This window comes from Manacus vitellinus, unplaced genomic scaffold (assembly GCF_001715985.3).
Source record: "Manacus vitellinus isolate BGI_N305 unplaced genomic scaffold, ASM171598v3 scaffold_11_pilon, whole genome shotgun sequence".
Classification (NCBI taxonomy): domain Eukaryota; kingdom Metazoa; phylum Chordata; class Aves; order Passeriformes; family Pipridae; genus Manacus; species Manacus vitellinus.
Window position 1 is genome coordinate 15,901,886 of NW_021938895.1, and position 21,565 is coordinate 15,923,450.

At 35.6% G+C, this 21,565-nt stretch overlaps 1 protein-coding gene across 1 annotated transcript in view; it reads right to left on the reverse strand.

The window, feature by feature from the left end:
• The window catches only part of SNTG2 (syntrophin gamma 2), a 146,177-nt gene that overhangs the window by 56,972 nt on the left and 67,640 nt on the right, over positions 1 to 21,565 (reverse strand). The window contains exons 8-9 of the mRNA XM_018088882.1: positions 18,082 to 18,173; positions 4,223 to 4,350 (exon numbers count right to left, since the gene is read on the reverse strand). Coding sequence (XP_017944371.1) covers positions 4,223 to 4,350; positions 18,082 to 18,173 — 220 coding nt within the window. The remainder of the gene's footprint in view (positions 1 to 4,222; positions 4,351 to 18,081; positions 18,174 to 21,565) is intronic.

Here is a 21,565-nt window from a genome sequence, read left to right on the forward strand (position 1 = left end):
GCACTAATTCAGAGTGATTTCACTTCTTAATACAATGTTTAGTCTTCCATTGAGAAGAGGAATGGCATCTACTACATTTCTTAACTTTCCTTTAAAATATTCTTGGCAATTTTTTTGCTTTTGTTTTGTGGTATGGACAAACATACTTGGAAGTCACACTGCAGTATTTTCAGTCATTCCTTTATAAGGAAGGAAAAAATATATCCCATTGTCTCTTGTTTCTCTTAATATGTATGGTGCTGTCAGAACCTAAAATATATAAAAAAACATGCTCCTTCCTGTGTCATTAAGTCACCAGTCTTCCTTGGAAAAAACAATTAAAAGTCAAGTGTAATGAAAGGCCAAAGGCAACTCCTTTCTCTTCAAATGAAAAAAAAGAATAACAATCAAATAGATACACATGATCCTGGCCTTCTCATGACACAAGAGTAGTCTGAAAATATGCCCTTTTTTTACCAATGTTACCAGAAAACTCATATGGAATACAGAAGAATTTAAACTGCATAGTTTAACCCCAAAGGAAACAATACAGCTGAATCTGATTAGATTAGACTAGATTTGATCTAAGGCAAACTAAAAGTAAACTACAGTCTAACAGACAACTCTAGCTATATAACATATTTCCAGTTGAAAAATGAATACTGAGCAAGATGCTGACATGCCGTACATTGTCATACTTTGTTGTTTGTTTTTTTTTTTTTTAAATAAAGGTTAACAAAAAGATGGCATTCAGGAAAAATATCAGACTCTGCTCAACTGTATGACAAACAATCTTTTTTCTTGTTCCTAAGGTTATCTGTGAGTTATTTAATAAAAAAAAATGCTGAAAATATGAAACAATCTCAAAGATTGTTTGGAGAAGTGAATGAGGTCAGAGGAGCCATCCAGACTGGCTGATGGCAGTTTACCACATCAGAACAGCAAGAGTACCTGGATTGACATTTACAGACACTATACATAGCATATACAATACAATACTATATATTTTTAAAAATCAGTTTGAGATTGAGTATAGTAACAAAAGTATGGAAAGTTCTGCTGTAGTCAATTGCAATAATTGCCCAGATGTAAAAGATGTTTTCCTATCAGGGAAAAGAGGAATTGAAGAACGCAGAGTGTTCATTACCTGTGAGTGGACAGACAGCAAAATGATCCTACAGGCTTCAGTAACCTTTCATAAGCCATAATATTTTGCATAGTCAAAAAGCAATGCCAAAAGCCAAGGGGTTGTAGGTAATTTTTGATGGAAAGAATTATACAGCCCTCTCTGAATTTAATTCTGGTAGGAAGTAGGGGAAAAAGACCTTTTATACAGTCCATCTAGCTGAGCAGAAGGCACACAGCTGTGTATGTGACACTACAGATGATAGTTCCAACACTTCAACAACTCCAACACTGACTTCAAAAGTAACCTGGCTGTTCTGGTGCCAGGGCACCTCTGAAAGACCAGTTGAGGTAACTTAGTGGATAAAATATAATGAAGCATTGCAACAATACAAAGTTATGACACGAGAGAGACAAAAAGTTACAAGCATGACATGACATGAACTCATATAATACAGAAAAAACAGGCATGCTGTCAAAGACTGTATGCAAATAGGCTTAGAGTAAATATTCAGAGTATGGAAAAATTAGCAAATTGGTCAGAAGGATCTGTGATATGTTCAGGGAAGTGAATTGTAATGGACTCACTCCAGACTTTAGACTGATGGCTGAAATGTGAAAGGGAACAGAGATGTGTAGATATGGCTGAAAGCAGGATTGTTATTTAGACTGATCACAGGTTTTATGATAAAAGCAGTTTGGCAAAAATAAACACTTTTAGTAAGAACATGGAAAACACCTCATCCACAGTTAATCTCAAGGCAGTATTGCTTTAATGCCCATATAGATGTTTCTGTTCATTTATCAAAATAAGCAAGGAGCACTTACTAGAAGTATCATGGGATGGTGATAAGCTGTGTGGAATTACTTCATCTTCCTTCAGAGTGTATACAACAAAAATGGAAAAAACCCACCAGTAATTAAGGAGTGGTATGTATACTAAATATATATGGGAATGAGATGCATCACAAGAGAATTAGTCTCTGTAAGATTGAAATTGAAAGTACTAAGCTCCTCAATTCTTACAAGAAAAATATATCTGTGAGTGCTTGATCCTGGTCCAGCAGCCAACCATCCACACTGCTACTCACTCCACCACCCTTCTCCAGAGGCACAGCACAGAGAATATGAAGAATAAAAAAACTCATGAGCTGAAAAAAAGGCAGTTTAATAAGCAAAGAGAAGAGGAAAAGCCCCCAACAAACCAAACCACGACAAAACAAGGGATGCAAAGGCAACCACTCACCACATTTCACAAGCAGAATGATGTCCTGTCAGTCTCCAAGCAAAGGCTAGCTCCCCTCAAGCCCCCTCTGCTTTGTTTTTATTGCTGAGCAATGATGTCGCGTGGCATGGAATGGTCAATTTGGTCAATTTGGGTCACTGGCCCTGGTTGTGCCTCCTCTCAACTTCTTGCCTACCCCTTGGCCTATTCACTGAGTGGGAGCAGAGCAAGAAAAAGAGAAGGCCTTGATGGTGCGCAAGCACTGGTCGGCAACTACCAAAATTTTGGTATGCTATTAAAATTGCTTGAGTCACAAACAAAAACACAGCACCATATAGATTACTATGAAGAAAATTAGCTCCATCTCATCTAGACCCAGTACAACATCTGAAGGTGTTTTACTTCCAAGAATTCTCAAAATGCACATGCTACTGTTTTGTGAACTAGAATCCCTTGGGATTTCTCCATCTAATGGGTGAAGTGGACAGCACAGGAGCAAAACTGCTTCAAACTATCAGGGTGGTAACTGAAGTTAGAGGTTTAAACGTTCTATCTTCTTTCACTTATCCTCTACATTTTAGAATATTGATATTAAGTTGACAACGTGTTGATATCTAAATCTGCACACTGAGATTTGTTCACTTAATTCACAGGAGAACTTCTAATCCTTGAATGGTTGGGATGGATTGGGAAAGGCTGGACAACATGAACTGGTCAGTTGAAGTAGGGAGGAAGAAAGTGATGGAGGAAGTGATGAGAGACTAAATAAAACAGAATTAAGAATTCAAACAAAGTCTATGGAAGAACTTAAAACTTTTCTGGATAATTTATTATTATTCACCTGTGATGCTTTAACACAAAATCTGGGAGAGGAGCTGCCAAGTGGTTTAGGAGATTAATTGCACTAACTTAAAGCAGAAAATCTGTCCTACTAGAAAATAATGATTTTCAGGTCATTTTTAGGAAATGGGTAACAAATTTGGTACAGACCAAGAAAGGTTTTAACATGAATTTCTAATACCTCCTGGTAGCAGATGACCTGTACTGTTGATGCTTCAATAGAGATTATCTCCTTAATACGTATTAGAAGCAAATAAAAATAGGGCAACACATAAAGAACATGGAAAATAACAACAGCAAATGAACTCCTGTTCTGATACATATGGACTATTTGGCCCACAACAACTAGCAGATTTGAGGCACTCCTACCACATGGAATGATGTCTAGGAAAAGCTTATGTATGCTGTGATGTGTTAAACTTTTCTCAAGCATATTAATTATTGATGCTTTATTAAACTTCAATTTTGCTTTCATCTTTCCTGAAGTCCAGTAAAATCACCTCTGACTTCCTATTCCACAGCTACTTTGAGAACCATCAGTTATGTCTCTGAGTTGCAAAAAAATTCTATGATCAAAAATACAATATATTTTACCATGTACTTTGCCAGAATCTCTTGTCAATATGAGTTTCTGCATGACAGTGATAGCACAGTCATGATGATTGTGCATGGTGTTACCATTCATAATGAAAAAGGAGAGTTAGATGACAATAATAGAATTTGCGAATATAGATGTATTTTATAAGAGATACAGAACCAAATGTAGTACCTTCAAAGTTAATTCAACTAACGCTAAGATTAACCTTTGTACTAGTTGCAGATGCTCACTGAATTCCCAAGATACAACAGATTACAGAAATGTATTTGTAGGAGCTTTACTTTATCTTTGTAGTCACCATGCATGTCATTAATCTTAAGAGAGGATGAACTGCACAGATGAACTTTTTAATGACTGTCATATCTCCACTCAAATAATTCTTATAAAGCCAACAGTCCACCTCAAAACACTTGTACAGCTAACTAACCCAGTGCTTCCCCTTTTAGATTACAAACCTTAATTTATCTGTTCCAGTTTTGTACCTCGAGATTCGAGCCATCGACAAAGGAACTGATAAGGTGTCTAGCCAGCGCTTCTCATATTTTGGTTCATTAGCTATGGGTGAAGAAGGTGATGATGGGGCCTGTGTAGAATAAATGAGAAAGAGTAAGAGCAGTTTATATGACAATACAGTGAAAAAGTCATGAATATGCATCTTTGGCTCTGTTTGTCTCAGAAGTGAATAATCATAGCAATGAAAGTACACAAGAAACTCAGAATTTGGTAGAGAAATAAAAAGAATCATTCATGTAGAAAGGAATGCGACCCATCTTGATATTTTGCTTGTGATGTTAATTTTAATAACTGCTACTAAGAAGGAAACAGCTTTTAGTCATAAATACCCTGAATTTTCTCTAAATGTGACATAAAATACATCCTTAGTTTAAATTAATTTGGTCTGTACATATCTTCTACATGCCTCAAAAAAATCATCAGAGAAAAGCAGACAAATAATATCCTAATTAAATACTACATTAGAGGATTTATTTGTGCATTGTGGTTTTCATCCATTGTATTATTTAACAGTAGATTTAAAATTCTGATTCCCGAGTGATCTATAACTATCTATCTATCTATATATATATACAGACTGATGAATTTTGAAATTTTATCTTTGAAGTTCTCCTTCAAATGCTTCTACTAGAAAGGCAAAAGTGATGAAACTATCTAGGCACTAAAGGATATCCAGATCTCAGAACAGTGACAATATAAATATTTTACAATCTACTCATTTAATGTTACAAAAGAAAATAAATTTATATCAAATGTGTTCGAATGCAAATTAGGTTAGAAGAATTAACCTGGATATATATAGTTATTGATAAAGGGGTCTGTTCAAACCCAACCTAGAGCTTATATACAGACTATTCAGCCTACTCTTACATGTAGCATCTTGTGTACTGCAGGTAAATAGTGCATGAAGGCACCAGGAATGAAATACGACAAAAAAATATTAATGAAATTTTAAAAGTTGGCGCAGAACCACTAGCACTTCAGGACACTGAAGAGACATATACTTCTTAATTGATATACACTTGCAGAATATGTAGGGTTTTTTCCTGTGTAATAATTTCCAGAGGTTTACACCATTATATCAGTAACTGAAAGTACGGAAGTATGCCCAAAAAAAGATGGTAACTGGGCTTCTTGGCAAATTATTTCAAAATATTGTTTATGGGTAAAAATCAATTAAATTAGAAACGGATTAGAAAATGCTGGAAACCACTGCTCAGTGTACCAACTGAAATTTATGAGCATGATTATGAGCTTAAAAAATGCTTAATAAATACACAATAAAATGAGCTAGGAGTTTCTTACAGAATACTTAATAATCATAACTTGAAAACTTTTTATTGGCATTTATAGCCCTGCACTACTAAGACAACTGAGTATGTCACCCTTTTATAAAGATAACAATCATATTAACAGAGAGGCAGCTGAGAAGAATTCAAAGACATAGATATTTACCTTGAAGTTAGGCATTTGTGCTGTCTCTGAATCAAAATTTTTTTTCCCATATTTTACAGCAAACTTTCCAGTTGAAAGGTGGTTATTTTTATATGAGCTGTATATATGCACTGAGCAGTACTTACAAGAGCAAGGAAACTACAGAATGACCCAACTTCAGCTCTGTTATGCCCAGGTGTTCAAAAGCCATAAAACTTACTCAAAATAAAGAGTATTCTGGGAATTGTCTATTTCTTTTTCTTGCCCGTAAGGATTTAAGGATTATTTTTTCTCCCTAAAGCTTACAGTCAGCAAGGACTGATCTTTCTATTTACTCCTTTAAGTAAATCAAAATAGTGAGTTTCACATTCTAACAGGATGACTGAGACTTAGTGAATGAGGTAAACTTTTCTAGTAAATGAAAAATTTGTAATGAATTTGCTGGAGTTGGTAACAATAAAGAATCTTTTAGACAGCAATACCTTTGAGGAAAGGAATTTCATATAGAGAATTTGCAATCCATGGAACAATCCAGTTTTCATTTGATTGAGATCTCCTGGTGTTTTTGCAGTATGAATATTTCATAATCAAGTCCAAAAACTAATTCTGTTTTATAGAATTAGCCACAAAAGGCTAAGGTGTCTTCAAAGCCCAGCATAAATTTATTAATATCACAGTGAATAATCTGACACATATTAAAGAATTCTGCACAAACTTAAATAATTGACAGAACCACAGGCAATCTGAAGTTGAAAAGGATCAACATAATCTACCATTGCCTGTCTGGAAACTGAAATGTCTAGGAATAAAGCAGAAGGTAGCAATCAATCATAAATGCTTGATAATGATCACTAAATTTAAACCCAAGATTCAGAAAATAAAGGAACATGAAAATTCCTGCAACACCTTCATCTATTGTTCCCATCCTCTAAACTCTCAAGAGACAGAAAACATCTAGACAATTTAAACATACAAATCTGTCTTTTTCTTGTGAACTATTAGCTGTACTTCTTTTAGCAGGCTGTTGAACAATATTCTATGATATTGTATGTGATTTCAGAGCATTTGGTAGCCAAAAACTAATGAGTGGGTCACTTAGGCAATTTAATGCTTTCATTTGGTCTCTTCAATCAAATGCTTTTGTACGATATCAGTGTAAAGAAAAAATATCTCAATTTAAGTAACAATGAGAAGACGTACATGACAGTTATTCATTAGGTTAATTAATTGAAGGGGGAAAAATGGCCAACACCACTTCATCAAAATCTATTAACCCCAAAGCTATGAAACTGCAGCATAGACATATTTGTGCCAAAATGCTAAACTGCTACAACTTCTGTAAACTCATAAAGAAAATGAGGCTTCTCAAAAAAAAATTCAAAGTTTTGATATTTGAAAAATACAGTAGAAGGAGAAATTTATTTCTTTTACCACAGTTCTGTACATTTATGTCTGCAGAAATCCTACTGTATGATCTGAACATTAACAACCAAGTACAGGGAAAGGATACAAAGTGGTCAAACTGATCCAAGTTTCAAATGTTATTCCTTATTAAGCCATATTTCACTAACTAGTCTATCGTAGAGCATAAAGCTGGGCTGACCCCTGTTCATCTTCTTAAGGACAAAAAGGGCATAAATATGTCCATAAGACTATTGCACAGAAACAAAATACTGTCACAGGACCAGCAGTTCATTTTGTTCTGTTTAACCTATAATCTATTAACAATTTAATATGTATCCTCTTCAAAACACATGGATAGAAATAAGAAAATGAGGAGGAAGCAATTTAATACAACTTTTGCAAAGAGAGGACTTGCCTCACATATCTTTTAGAGTAGTCCAAAACTGTTAATTAATATGAAAGAAGCATTTGCTAAGGTGTACTTGGATTTTAAAAAACCTTTTGTCCCTCACAAAGGCTCTTAACTAATTTGCTGTAAAATAAGGTGAAATCATCAAATTAATAATTATCTAAACTATAGCAAGCAAAACACAGAAGCAGTGCACTATGAGTGGACCTGCAAAGTAACATATGCTGTTTAGTATAGAGATTATTGATCTGGACAAGATGGTGAACACCAGACTGACCAAGTTTCCTATGCATAACAAGTAACAAAGAATAATGAAAAGAAAACCAAATAGGAAACAACTGTGGAAGAAGTTCATTATAGTGAATGACTTAGATAAAAGAACTGCTAAAAATATAATAGATAAACGCATAGCAATGCACATGAAGAAAGACAATATTCACTTTCCCCATACTGTTATGGGACATGAACAGGCAATTAACACTCAAAATTTAGATCTTGCATTTGTGGGGAAAGGAATCGATTTCTAACAATTAAGTCAACAAAGATTCTTGATAAGAAACTCCTGAGGGAATTATATGACCAAGGTATGTAAAAAATAAATAACAGAGAAAGGGATTAGGAAACAGTGGTTCACTTGCCACTTTCACATAGGAAGCTGGGCTATTGATCAGAAATTAAAAACAGTAGGATAAAAACAAAGAATGAATGGATTAGTCTGTATAACAAACTCTGCTTCAGGAAGCACATATGTCAAAAGTCATTGGAGGTTCAGGAAATATACCCTATAAATAATTGTACATATTTCCTCTGATTTTGCATTCTCTTGAGGGCATCTGCTGGCAACAAGCTTTTTGGCTAGATGGTTCTCTGGTCTGACCCAGTGTGCTGAGCTGGTTGACCTTCAAGCCATCTCTCTACTAAACAGCTGCTGCTGCACATGTTAAAAACTCTCCACTGCATTCCTCCAAGGCACTAAAATAGAGATCATTTCTGCAATCACAGCTTTTATGCTCGGGTTCATTTTATACCTTTGATTTTCTGCAGAAGCCGCCAACAATGTTGCCAGTTAATGCCAATGTACTTGTAACACCCATCCATTAAGAAATGGATTGAACACAAAAATCTTGTTATTGACAGAACAGTGAACAAGAATCAGGTTGTAATAACACATAATCACTATGCACCTGGGACAGCTGTGTTGAACTGGAGGACAATCTGACTCTGTATCCCATTAAATATCACTGACCTAAGAAGGACAATGTAGGCAAGTGCTTTGTTGCTCTCCTAAACAACTATATAACAACTTATTATGGGGCAACCAAAAAGTCTTCCCAGAAGTAGAATGAGTCCACAAAGTCCTCCACTAAGTGAGAGACCTAATCAGACATGTCTCTATAATTAAGTTTCCACTAAGAACATAGGAAGGAAGGCAAAAGATCCCAGCTGGCTGGGACTGTCAATTTTTCATCTTTTTGTGACATCAAATTTGTGGAGCTGTACTAGTGCCACACCTTGAAAGCAGCCAAAGTGTTATTTTAGGTTGACATACTGCTCTTTTGTTAAACATGGGCTTCAGGAAGGTTGAAGCTGGGTTACTTAATTTGGAATCAGAAATACTCAGGATCACATTACTCATCATGGTTAATCTTGCTTTTAAATATGCTTTTCATCGCATATTACAAACACTATCTGCTTCGTAGAAAGGCAAGTCTTGATGTCCCATCCTTGGAAGTATCCAAGGCCAGGCTGGATGGGGCTTTGACCAGCAACCATCATGAGTGCCATCATGTGGCATGTGCAGGACAACAAGGTTATCAGGCACAGGCAGCATGGGTTTAGGAAAGGCAGGTCCTACTTGACCAGCCTGATCTTCTATGACAGGGTTACTGGCCTACTGGATGAGGGAAAGGCTGTGGATGTTGTCTACCTGTACTTCAATAAACTCTTTGACTCTGCCTTTCACAGCATTCTCCTGGAAAAGCGGAGAGCCCGTGGCTTGGACAGGTGCACTGCTAGCTGCGTAAAAAACTGGCTGGAAGGCTGAGCCCAGAGAGTGGTGGTGAATGGTGCTGTCAGCTGGTCACAAGTCATGATCCCCAAGGCTCAGTCCTGTTCCATATCTTTATCAAAGCACCCTCAGTCAGTCTGTAGATGACACCAAGTTGAGTGGGAGTGTTGATCTGCTGGAAGGTAGGAAGGCTCTGCAGAGGGATCTGGACAGGTTGGATTGATGGACCAAACAAGGTTTAAAAAGACCAAGTGTCAGGTCCAGAACTTGAGTAACAGCAACCCCATGCAGAGCTACAGGCTTGGGGCAGAGTGGTTGGAAAACTGCCCAGTGGAAAAGGACCTGGGGGTGCTGGTTGACAGCCGGCTGAATGTGAGCCAACAGAGTGCCCAGGTGGCCAAGAAGGCCAATGGCTGGAGAAAAGGTGGCTCTGGGGGGACCTCATCACTCTCTACAACTACCTGAAAGGAGGTTGTAGCCAGGTGGGGATCAGTCTCTTTTCCAAAATAACAAGCAATGGGACAAAAAGAAACAGCCTCGGTTATACCAGTTTTAGTATATATAGTAGTATATGTACTATATATTTTAGGTTTGATATTAGGGAAAATTCCTTCACAGAAAGGGTTGTCAAGCAGCAGAACAGGATGTCCAGGGAAGCGACTGAGTCACTGTCCCTAGGGATATTTAAAAGATGTGTAGACAGACTGCCTAGAAACATGGTTTGGTGGTGGACTTGGTAATTCTGGGTTAAGCTTGGGTTGGACTCGATGATCATAGAAGTCTTTTCTAATCTAAATGAGTCTATGATTGTACTATATCATGAAATAAGAATCAAGTGTGATATCCATTAGAAAAAATATAACCTTTTACTGATAATTTGGAATGTATCCATTTTTTGCTTTAGAGGATTTAATATTTCAAAGTGCATCATTAAGTCTTGATCTTGCTGCATAAACCTGTATTTCTACCAAGAACATATAAATGTAAGACATATGACTAATCCTAGATTACTGTCCTTGTTGACACTGGTCCAAAAAGAGATGATAATGATGATGCTGTTATTTATGTCTCAAGGTAATTTTTGCTGTTTCCATTTTAGTGAGCATTTCTGAGGATTACTGAAAAGAATATAATATTTCTCTGTAAAATATGTATATGAAAATTCTAGCAACATTAATATATTTGATGCTTATATATTGATATATTTTCCTAGAAAAAACAACTCTGAGGCTGAAATCACAGAAACATAGAACCATAGAATATCTCAAGTTGAAAGGGATCCATAAAGATCACTGAGTTCAAATCCCTGCTTCTCGCAGGACTACCTAATACTAAATCAATAGTATTGGAAAGCTAAAATGTCTTGGCATAGCTTCATTTCCTTAAGGTATAAATGAAAACATTGGCCAATAAGTTTCAGTGGATTTTGTTAAAAACTTTAAGATTAGAAAATACTACCTTTCTTGCATCTTTTTGGTGTAAACTGGAGTGCATTTTGTCAAAGCTCCATTACTAAAAGTATTACAGCATTCTCAAAAGAAAGCCTTCAATATAATATGATTTTCAAATAGCAAGATTTGTTTTACACTTATTTTGGGGGAAGAGAATTAGTTACATAATTTCTTGCACCAGCAACCATTCAACTCATAGTGAATTGGGTGTGTTCTCTCTATAGTTTTTAGTCAGGTCAGTGACTGAAATACTTATATATACATTACATATTTTTTTTATATAACTAGGTTAGTTCTTAGTGTATCCATGAACTTATCTGACCTATGTGTGACTGAGCATTTGCTAATACTTATTGCAGGGACATATAGGAAGCAGCTGTATGTTGCTTGGAGAAGAAAACAAGACTGCTCCATATAGCAGTAAAAGAGTCTTACATTATCTTACTTTAATTGTTCAACAACACAAATACCAAATGTTCAGCCAGGAATAGAGACATGAGTGAAACTCCTGTGACGCCCAGCTAATAAAACAAATTATGGTGGTAACTACTGTAAAGAGGAGTCAAGCTTTCAGCTTGTCTTATAATTCAGAGGGATTTAATTATCATATCAAAATACCCGTGCATCCCTTTGATGCAACATGTATTCAGGAGAGGGTCTCTATTTACGTATTTTTAATGGAATTTTTAGATGCAGGTGCACAATTCTGTGACGGCTCTAAGAAGACAGTAATTATCTGCTAAAGTATGCATCATCAAATCATTTAATAGATAAAGACTTCTATAAGGAAACAAGCTTTTTCAGATGAAGTAACAATTTGGACATGTAATATGATGGCTTCAAAATTCAGTGAAAGCAGTAACTTTTAATTACACGTCTCTATTCTACAATAACTTAGTTGACAGATGTTTAATGAAATGAGAGGAAAGTGAAGCAGCATGTGAAACCTCTCCTTCCTATCACAGAAAAGAAACACTTTTAATTCTAATGCTGCATGCTTCTGAAATTTCAATGACTTTATGACATTTAATTCGTTTAATTAATGGATGAGTTTGCAGAGATTGAGCACCTATATGTGATGTTTGCATGGAGAGCCTGTAGAGCAGTACATGCTAGGGACTTACTGCTCTATTCACTGCAGTAGCTATGCATTTAAATCAATTGGATTACTATTCTACTGGTGAGGAACAAATTAAAAACCTTTCAATTATGTAAGTTTCTCCAGAGGTGATTTACAATGGAAATATTAATGAATATTTCATTACAGTTGTGCTGCTAGGAGCTAACACGTTATTATTTTTTTAATGAACCAATAGGGTACAAGCCTAAGTAAGATATTTTTAGAGAATACATATGGGCTATTTGACAGAATCTCCCACCTTTTTCTTTAATTTGTTTCCCTTGGGCTAGTATGTAATTGGTTCCCGAGTAACCTCAACAACCTTGCCTGGAACATCTTCTCAGACATATTATTCCTTTGGGGATAGGGGACAGGGGCCAGAGTAGTTTATATTAAATCTCAGCACAAAAACCAGGAAGTAATTATGACTCCTCAAAAACTACAATAGCAGTCAGAAATATATAAGAAAATAATAAATATATAAGAAAAATAATGAAAAGTACAATGTTGAGATCATTATGGTGTTACACTATAAATGCAAGTGTACCCAAACTTCAGCTGGTAGAGACAGCTTTTGGCAGCCTTTTATATCCCCAAATGGGGCACCTGTCCTTGCTTAGAAAAATTAGCTCAAGGTTAGGATAACTCTGAGCCTTGACTCTTGCGTCTATCACTAACTAGAAGCTCAGTAAGAGTCAATTTGTTGCAGGAACTTGTGGAATGGCCATGGATGCAACTTTGTGGGAGAACTCACTACCTCAGTTTTGCTACAAGACAGTTACACATGTACCTGAACTACTGGAGTTCATTGATGCTAACATAAAACATAGAAACAGCTCATCACTACATGCCTCTCTGCTTCCACACTGATCGTTACCAAGGCCTGGTATTTGGGACAGTAATCAAACACTAACTCAGGGCAACAGATCTGTCTAGTTTGGGGAAAAAAAAAAAAAAAAAGAAAAACCTTGCTTTCATTTCCTCTAACACTTCAGCTTCTTCATTTAGTCTTCAACCTCATGAATGCTACCCTGTATATTTCCCTCCAAACAAGTACTTCTGATACTCCCTGCTGAAACACATGAAAGATGGTGGCTCTTTCTGTTCACCATGTTGGCAACAGGTGAGAAATCGCCATAATTTTGTTTTCTCACATTTGCTTCTAAGAGAGTTTTAAATTTCTAACTTCTCTTTATAATCTAACTCTGATCTGAAGTGGTCCATTTTACACCTTTGTATAGACAGAGGAACAGATAATAAGAGAAAAAAAGATTATTTTATCCAAGAATCAAATGCAAATTTAATTCCTGTACAGCTCTCATACTGTACTCCTAAATTATAAGTCAAACAGAATGGCATCATTCACTAAAAAATAACATCACTCCTCAAAACTCATTTATCTATCTGTGCAAATAAAAGGCACTCAATACACTCAGCAGCAATACAGAGCAATGCAACTCTGTCTAAAGGCAGATTTTGTGGTGACTAGTCAGATGAATCACTCCCTATAATTCATCAAGTAAGCAAAGGGACTCAAAATATCTTAAATTTACATGTAATTCAAGAAAAAAAAAAGGAATGGATAAGGATAAAGGACATGACCAATTTCTATCAGAAATTATAAAAAAATAAATAAATTGGGCTTTATCTCTGAAGCTGTTTTCTTTTTGCTGCTACCACAAATTAAAATGAACAAATTCCTAAGAACTAAAAGAACCAATGTATTCATATGCAAGGGCTGTGTATGGGGAAAATATGTACAATTAAAAAATGAAACCAGATGCCTAACAAATGCAAGTTACTTCTTTCTGCTTGGCATAATAGTTCCATTGTGATCCTGTTGTACTTTTTTCTGAAAGATAAATAACAAAGCATAATCTTTTTCTGACCTTTATTGGTCTTTGACTTCCAGTGAAAACAGACTTGGATTTAGTCCAGTCCCTGCTTAAAAATTCAAGCTTTCTTCCTTGCAGGTGTGTGAATATCAGATTAATTTTCAGTGGTTTAAGTGAGCACTTTTTAAACTAGTATTAGATGTCATAAATCAGCAAATATTGTTCAGCATCCATTTATTCAGCAGCTAGGTTCCCGAAGCCTAGCCATGATGATGATGAGGTAAGACTTTCTTTGTATTTTCCATGCCATATTTCCTTTCATCACCTTTTGTTAAGGCTCTCAGTTAAAAACCAAACAAAAAAAAAACCCCAAACCAAACCTAACCCCATATTTGACTAAACTTCACTGGGAAATTAAACAAGTGTTTAATTTCTGTGCATATGAAATGACCAACCTGATGAATACTAGAAGAAATAAGTCTGCTAAATGGATTAGCAGTGACAGTGTGGATCAATGTTATTAAAAGGCAAGACTTTTAAAAATACCTTTAATTTGCTTCACTAATATCATAGTGAAAGTCCCAATCAACTCTAATCAGAATTAGACAAACACATCACTTCTGTACAGCTAAATCGAAATCAAGCAATATCAATCCTCTATATCAAAAGCATTTCCTTACAGTTCTATAATAGTGGAGCAGGAAGATGTTATTTAAAAGGCTCTTTGTAGCTTCTACTGCTATGATTTCAGAGAGGTGCAGTCAGAAACAGAAAATTTGGATTATTTTTCCCTGATAAGGAAAATGGTTAGTCGCTTCATGTTTTATTAATTGAGAAAAAAGAGCACACTTATTTGCAGTGTGTTTATCTCATTTCATAAAGGTCCTCAGCACAGCAGCAGTCCAAACTATTTAAGTGTAGCTGGCTGTGTTCATCTATTTTGCTTCCCTTCAGCAAATAAATGGAAAACTCTGAATGAGCTATTTTTTGTATTTAATACATTAGTCGTTTTACCAAAATCATTACCAAATGACACACCATGACCTGGAAGTCAATTTGAAGTTACATTGCTCTCATATTCAGTTAGAAAATCATGGAGTTTCAGATGAAGAGCTGGCAGAGGCAATTGGTATCACATGCAAAACCATTCTAATAGAAAAGAACTGAAATTTCTCGAAGTGAGCTACAGGATGATAAAAATTAAAGAATAAAATAAACCTTAAGAATGATCAATAGTGTGTTTTTACCGAATTGGAAGACACCACAGGAGGATTTAAAAGAATAAAACCCATTCTATCTCAGTTTAATGCTCTGGTCATGCATTCCCCTAAAGTATCCATCAGAATGGTTTTACTCTCAGAACAGGAGTCTCCAACTCCCTTTCTCTGATCCTCTTTCCTTTCTGCCTTTCAGTGCTTGGGATAGAGTCTTTGGAACAAGAAGTATCATAGACACTAAAGATGTAGCATTTGTATTTTTCCTTTTTAAAAACTTCACTTGTTGATGAAGTAGGCAATGCCTTTTTTAAAGTAAAATTGTTCAATTTAGCAGCTGAAATAAAGGCATCGAAGAAAAAATATTTTAAAGCAATTCAGGAAATTTTAAGCGCCTGTTTAGTTCCATCTAACCAACTAAACTTAACATACTATCAAAATTAAATTAAGAGTTTTTAAATTACATGAACACACAGAAAATAATTTACTCCGCTCTTACTTCACTTTTTAGTACATTACTTTTAAATAATTCAGGGAAGCTGGATTCTCAGACAAATGAAAATCTACTACATTGTGCCTTTGCATTGTAACTGTCATACTATTCCATGGTGTCTTAAACAGCAATTTGTTTTATTTCTGGTCTTTTTTTTTCACCACCAATTTCTCCAGGGAGCTGGCCTGGATGTCTAGGATATTTAGACATCTAGGAAAATATCTCTACAGGATTTTCTTCACTGTTTTGTAGTTAGAATGCTCCAGGTAAACAACCTGTACTCACTGGCCTAGAGACCACCTCCTTTGTATGTTTTATCTTCCCCTCTAGAATTTCACATTGTGTTTAATAAACCACTTATAAGGTACAGATGAATATAATTGCCACTGCCAATCCCTGTAGCATTTGTCGCAGTGCCCAAGCACAAAATAATTAGGTGTGAAGAGAGCACTTCAGCTCATTTCTCTGGGTTCCAGATAACCCTGTTTAAAGTGCTATACTGCAAACTGCTCTGATATTACAGAAAGGATGTATATAAATCCTGAGGATGATATCACATCACATATAACAGATGCTTCACAGCAGAGGTGATAAAGATAGATCTAATAGAGGCAAGCTAGTACCAGACTGAAAATGGTATAATGGTATTAGGCAGAAAGAGCTTGCTGTTAAGATGGCTAAAGTACTGTCTATATGATACAACCTAGGTCTAGTGCCTCCTTATTACTGTTTTTCAGAGCAGACATGCTGTATGACAGCTTGGTAAAACTGGCATAACACTAATTCCTTACCTCTCATTCCTGTCCTTTCCTTTCCATTGTGTGCTATTTGAAGCAGCATTTCCACTCATAAATACAGATGCATTGTCTAATATGGCATGGATTTGAGTGTGGTTAGGAAGGTACATACAACTGCAATACAAACTTGCAAGATGCAATATTAAGGCTGAGTCAGATCTCCCCTACCAGGGTGACATAAAAAAAGGATTTAAATATCATTAGTCTTACTGGGCAATACTGTTAGAGGAAACGTCAGTTCTGCTCTTACTTTACCATAAAAATGAAAATATCCAATTTAAAAAAAGAGAAGCACTCACTAGATTGATACACATTTATAACCACTTTTAGATGTGATCACAGCTCAGTTACACTCACAGCTTAGTTTGAGAGTCAACCATCTCAAAAGTCAGTCATTCTTGCTCAAAGTACTTAGAACCTTGCTCTTGTATTTCACAATAAGAATCTGGTAATTTTTCATTTTGTTTACTACAAAGGGAGATTATGACTTTTACAATGCACTAGGTAGATTGTTCTGCTTTATTCCACTTCTAGGTCATAGTGTCTGGTGTATACATAGGTCTTCATGTGACTTTATGTCAAGCTTCAGAAAAATTAAGTGCTGTATAAAAGCAAGTTAGAACCTTAGTAGTCCCTTTTACTTTCTGGTTTTCCACTTATATTTCAAACTTATAAACAGGTTTTTGTGTGTTACCTTGACAACTAAATCTAAATGACTCTGTTACAAGTCTACACCACTCCAGCCACTTGTTTGTTTTTATAATGCATAGAATTCAGTGTGCAATTCCCAAAGTACTGTAATAATTATTATTAAAAATTGTTATTGCACATTCATTCTAGTACTTAATAGGCGATAATTTACTAAAACATGCTAATGCAATCACAGGCAATCATCTGACGATAGCCACCTTCTCACAATGTAAGTGCTTTGCAGAAAGGACTTTGTCTACAGAGCACCTGGTAGACAGGCACTGAAAAATGCTGAACCGCGAGGACAGACTTGGGCTCTTTATTAAGACAACAGTACAAGGTAATTAGAGGTAATAATTATCTGGATAATTAAAAACAAATAAACATGAAACTTTCTGTATCTATGACCAGTTTGGACACCAAGCACTAAAGTACAGGTATCAGCCCAGAAAAGCATATTTCCATTTATTATTTATTTATTTATTTATTGTATATAATGTATTTATGTTATCATATCTAAATATGTTTTTTCAGACACTGAAGATTCCTATCAAAAAAGTTTGCCTCAAGAATTCAACTTTACACTATTTTCTGAATTCCATGTACATTTCAGCATCTCTAGCTGGATTAAATTCAATAGTACAATGCTATAATTCAACAAAGTATGACAAAAGTTCAGATGAATTGATGTAAACTATGAATAAATCTTACTGTGCTCATTCCTACAACCTTCTCAGCTGCCTCAGAGTAAGAACCTAGCATTTCAGGGCCCCATGTTGGTGACTTTTTAAGTACAGAATTTTACAGTATAAGCACTTAAAAATCAATCAAACAAACATGCAAACAACCAACAGAATTAGGGTAGTCTTACACTAGCATTTCGAAGCTCAAAATGGGAAGAGAACTTACATAGCTTACACCATGTCTTTACTACTCATTTGCTTACCGTGTTAGTTGAGTTTCCATTTAAATGTAAGCCACTGTCAAAGAGAGGTGATGAAGCTCCACTGCTATGATCACTGGATGGTCCTGGGGAACCTGGAAATTAGATCATGACAAATAAATACTTATGATAAAACCACATGTAGATATCAGACAATATCTATTCCAACTGTAAAACACAAGAAGAATTCTCAATATGATTCACCACACCAAGACAGAAATACTACTTGCATTTTAGAAAGACAGTCAATAGAAAGTCTGTATGCTACATTTAATGTCTAGAAATAAAAAAGGTAGCTAGATGTCATCTTATAAAGGCTGTACTCATGAGAACTATTTATATGTTTAACCATCTGCAGGATTAAGCCTTTTTTTCACTGACAATGGGATATTCAAAACCAAATAAGAAAATCAGTTACACAAAACACACTAATTTAATAAGTAAATTTCCTACCAAGTCTTGAAAGTCTCCACTTGAGTATAGCCATGGACTGTATTTATAAACAAAGCTAACAGGAAACTTTCAGGCAAATACTAACTGGACACATAACTTTACTAACATATATCTTTTCCTTAAAATGCCAATTACTTTCAAGAAAGATGCTCCTTCTCAAATTCAGAAATTGAAAGCAAACAATCATCCTGAATTGCTGATACTATGTCAATACGCTAAGACTACACAGTTATACTCTTCAAAATATCTCTCCTTTTAGCAGTTATGTATCATGATCCTACTTTAGTAGTTAAAAGTGACTCCAGGAAAGCTTAATGCTTTTGCAACATATAATAATGGAAACAGCACAAAGTCACATCATTGTGTAATTTCTGCTTAAATGTAAAATGTTAACAAATAGCATCAATAATATACAATTACTGTCAGACAGCACTTGGTCTTATCAATAACACACATAAAATCAATTGCACAGCATTATATTCATAATCACCGAAAACTCATTTTTCCATCTAAAGAATTCACCTGAAATTGTCTGTAAATCATTTCACATTATAGGCCTGTCAAGTCTAACATCACAGAAGTCAAAAAGGCATTCTTAGGCATATATTTTTGTATGTATCTATCCTATATATCAGGAAGATTTAGCAAAATGGAACTAAATTCAACAAAAGTGCATTTTCTCCATTACAAATCTCTGTCAGTTCAGTGTTGAGGTCTAAGAATTCAGCTTATCTCTGAGGTCTCTGTATTTCAGCATGTTTTTGTTTGGAGTCCTTTCTGTACAGTGTTAGATGATGTAAGCTGAAGGAGTCATTATGCTTTGCTCTTATGCATCTAAGGCAAGCACCGACCTTGGTAGCTACAACATTTTGTAGGTCCTTATACATACAGTAGACCACAAAAACAGAGTTCATACTCATAGATGACCACAGTGACTTGATGGAACAGAAGAAAATGTCTAATTTTTTTAAGAAAAATACTGAAAAAAAAGTTGGCACTAAATTCTTCACTGAAGAGTCTGCCTGCTGGGCAATCCCACTGTCTCCAGCAGCAGACAACTATCACAGGTCCATGAGTCAATCAGATTCTGAAAGTGGAATTATTCCACCTATTCAGCAATTTGAGCATATCAAAAGACATGAATTTAGGTATTTAAAAATCCCTAAATCCAGGGCTTACCATAACATAAAATACTACAGTAGAATAAATAAATAATTATTTTTAAGTAGAGAAAACTGATATCCATCACATGAGAAAGCTAAGAATAAAAGGTTAAGGAAAAAATTTCCCTCCTCCCACAATGTCCCAGCAGACTTGCTTTTCAATTCAGCAACTTTCTTTCATTTTCTGAGTCACAACAAACTACACAGCCTCTCTCAGACTATGCCACATCTACCACTTGATTGAAAACAAGTTCACAAATATTATAGTCTGCTCCCTGCCTTTTCTGCCTCACTTACTCATGGACTACTCCTTAATGACCTCATTCAACATTTTAAAAACTTCCATGTATATGCTCAACTACTTTCCTGGAAGGTGCACTGCTCTTATCTCTCCAAGGAACTCTGTCTTCTTGTATGGCAGCCCTAGAGTAATCAGGTAGTCTTTCCTCCCTGTTCTTACAACAAAACACAGTATGGACATACCTTCTCTGCTACTGCAGTTCTTGCCTAAGTAGATGAGACTCCCAATCAAGTGGAAGGCACCAGTTCAAACTCTGGAACATTAGTTTGAGACAGGCTATCAGAGTGTTTATGTAAAATAAAACATCTGCTACAGATAACTCCCCATTCCATGGCCACAATAGAGTATCCTGCTGGGTACTGATGTCAGAAAAAAAGGTATTTGGTATGTTGTGAGATTTCCAGCAATCATTACTGCCTAGATGTTCTCTTATTCCACTATAGACAGTCAACCTAAGAAAAATCAAACACTCTAGGACAGGCATTATCTGTTTGATTTGCTTATTCTCAGCTGCGGCTTGTTCTTTTGAGAGAGCTGGGTTGGGAAGTATCCTGTGGGAGAGGAAAAGACCTTTGCCTGATCTTTACCTTTGCCTGAGCAATAGCTGAGTATGCTCAGAGAAAAAAAAGCAAACCCACACAACATAAAGTGAGAAGGGGTCAGAGAGACAGAGAGATGGCAAGGATATGGGAGTCTGCAGTTCACAACACTGAGACACTCCAGGGGGTAGCATGAAAAAAAAAAGCTGAACTACATGGTGAGGGAAAGAAACTTTGTAAGGATCACAGGGGATTTTGAAGAACCACCAGTAACTCAGGAAATCACCAAGTTAGCTGACACTAAACCTGAAACAAGAACACATTTACTGTGGAACAAGTAGGAGGTGTTTATAAATCCTTTTATAATCCTTTAGAAAGAATCATTATGATTTTTCAATTTAAAAAGTAAGGCATTTTACTACTTATTTTAATAAAACTTCAAAAGCCTTAGGCTTTCTAGACCTAGAAAGATCCCTATGAAAGTTCTGATCAACTCAGTCCCCTCAACAAGGGGGTGTTTATTTCAGTCTGTGAATTACACTAAATCTCTAAATAACAAACAACCCTCAAAACACACTACAGTAGATCAATGTACAGCAAGCAGTCAGCAAGACTTTACTATTTGAAACAATTTGTCTTGTGGTTAACATTACTGAATAATACTGGACACGTCTTGTATATAAATAAAAACTCATTTATTGAACTTGCTAATCATGTCATAGGCAACCTCCAAAAGACAAAATTAAAATCAAATGAAACTCTCCTGATGATTTTTAATCACACTGCAAGCTTTGCAAATTCAGAATATTCTGACAATTTAATATAACTATCAAATAGAAAAATTTTGAAAACAGTCTGTTTTACCATAAAATGTCCTGAAGACTTTTCCCAGCAGCAGTGAATCTTCTGTTACTCTTTTCCTTCTCTTGTGGGTAACTTAAAACCAATAATTTGTGTTTTACTAAAGCTAGTATATTGATTGTTTGTAATGGATGTTTTCTGTGGAATGGGTCTTTGTGCTGGGTATTTTA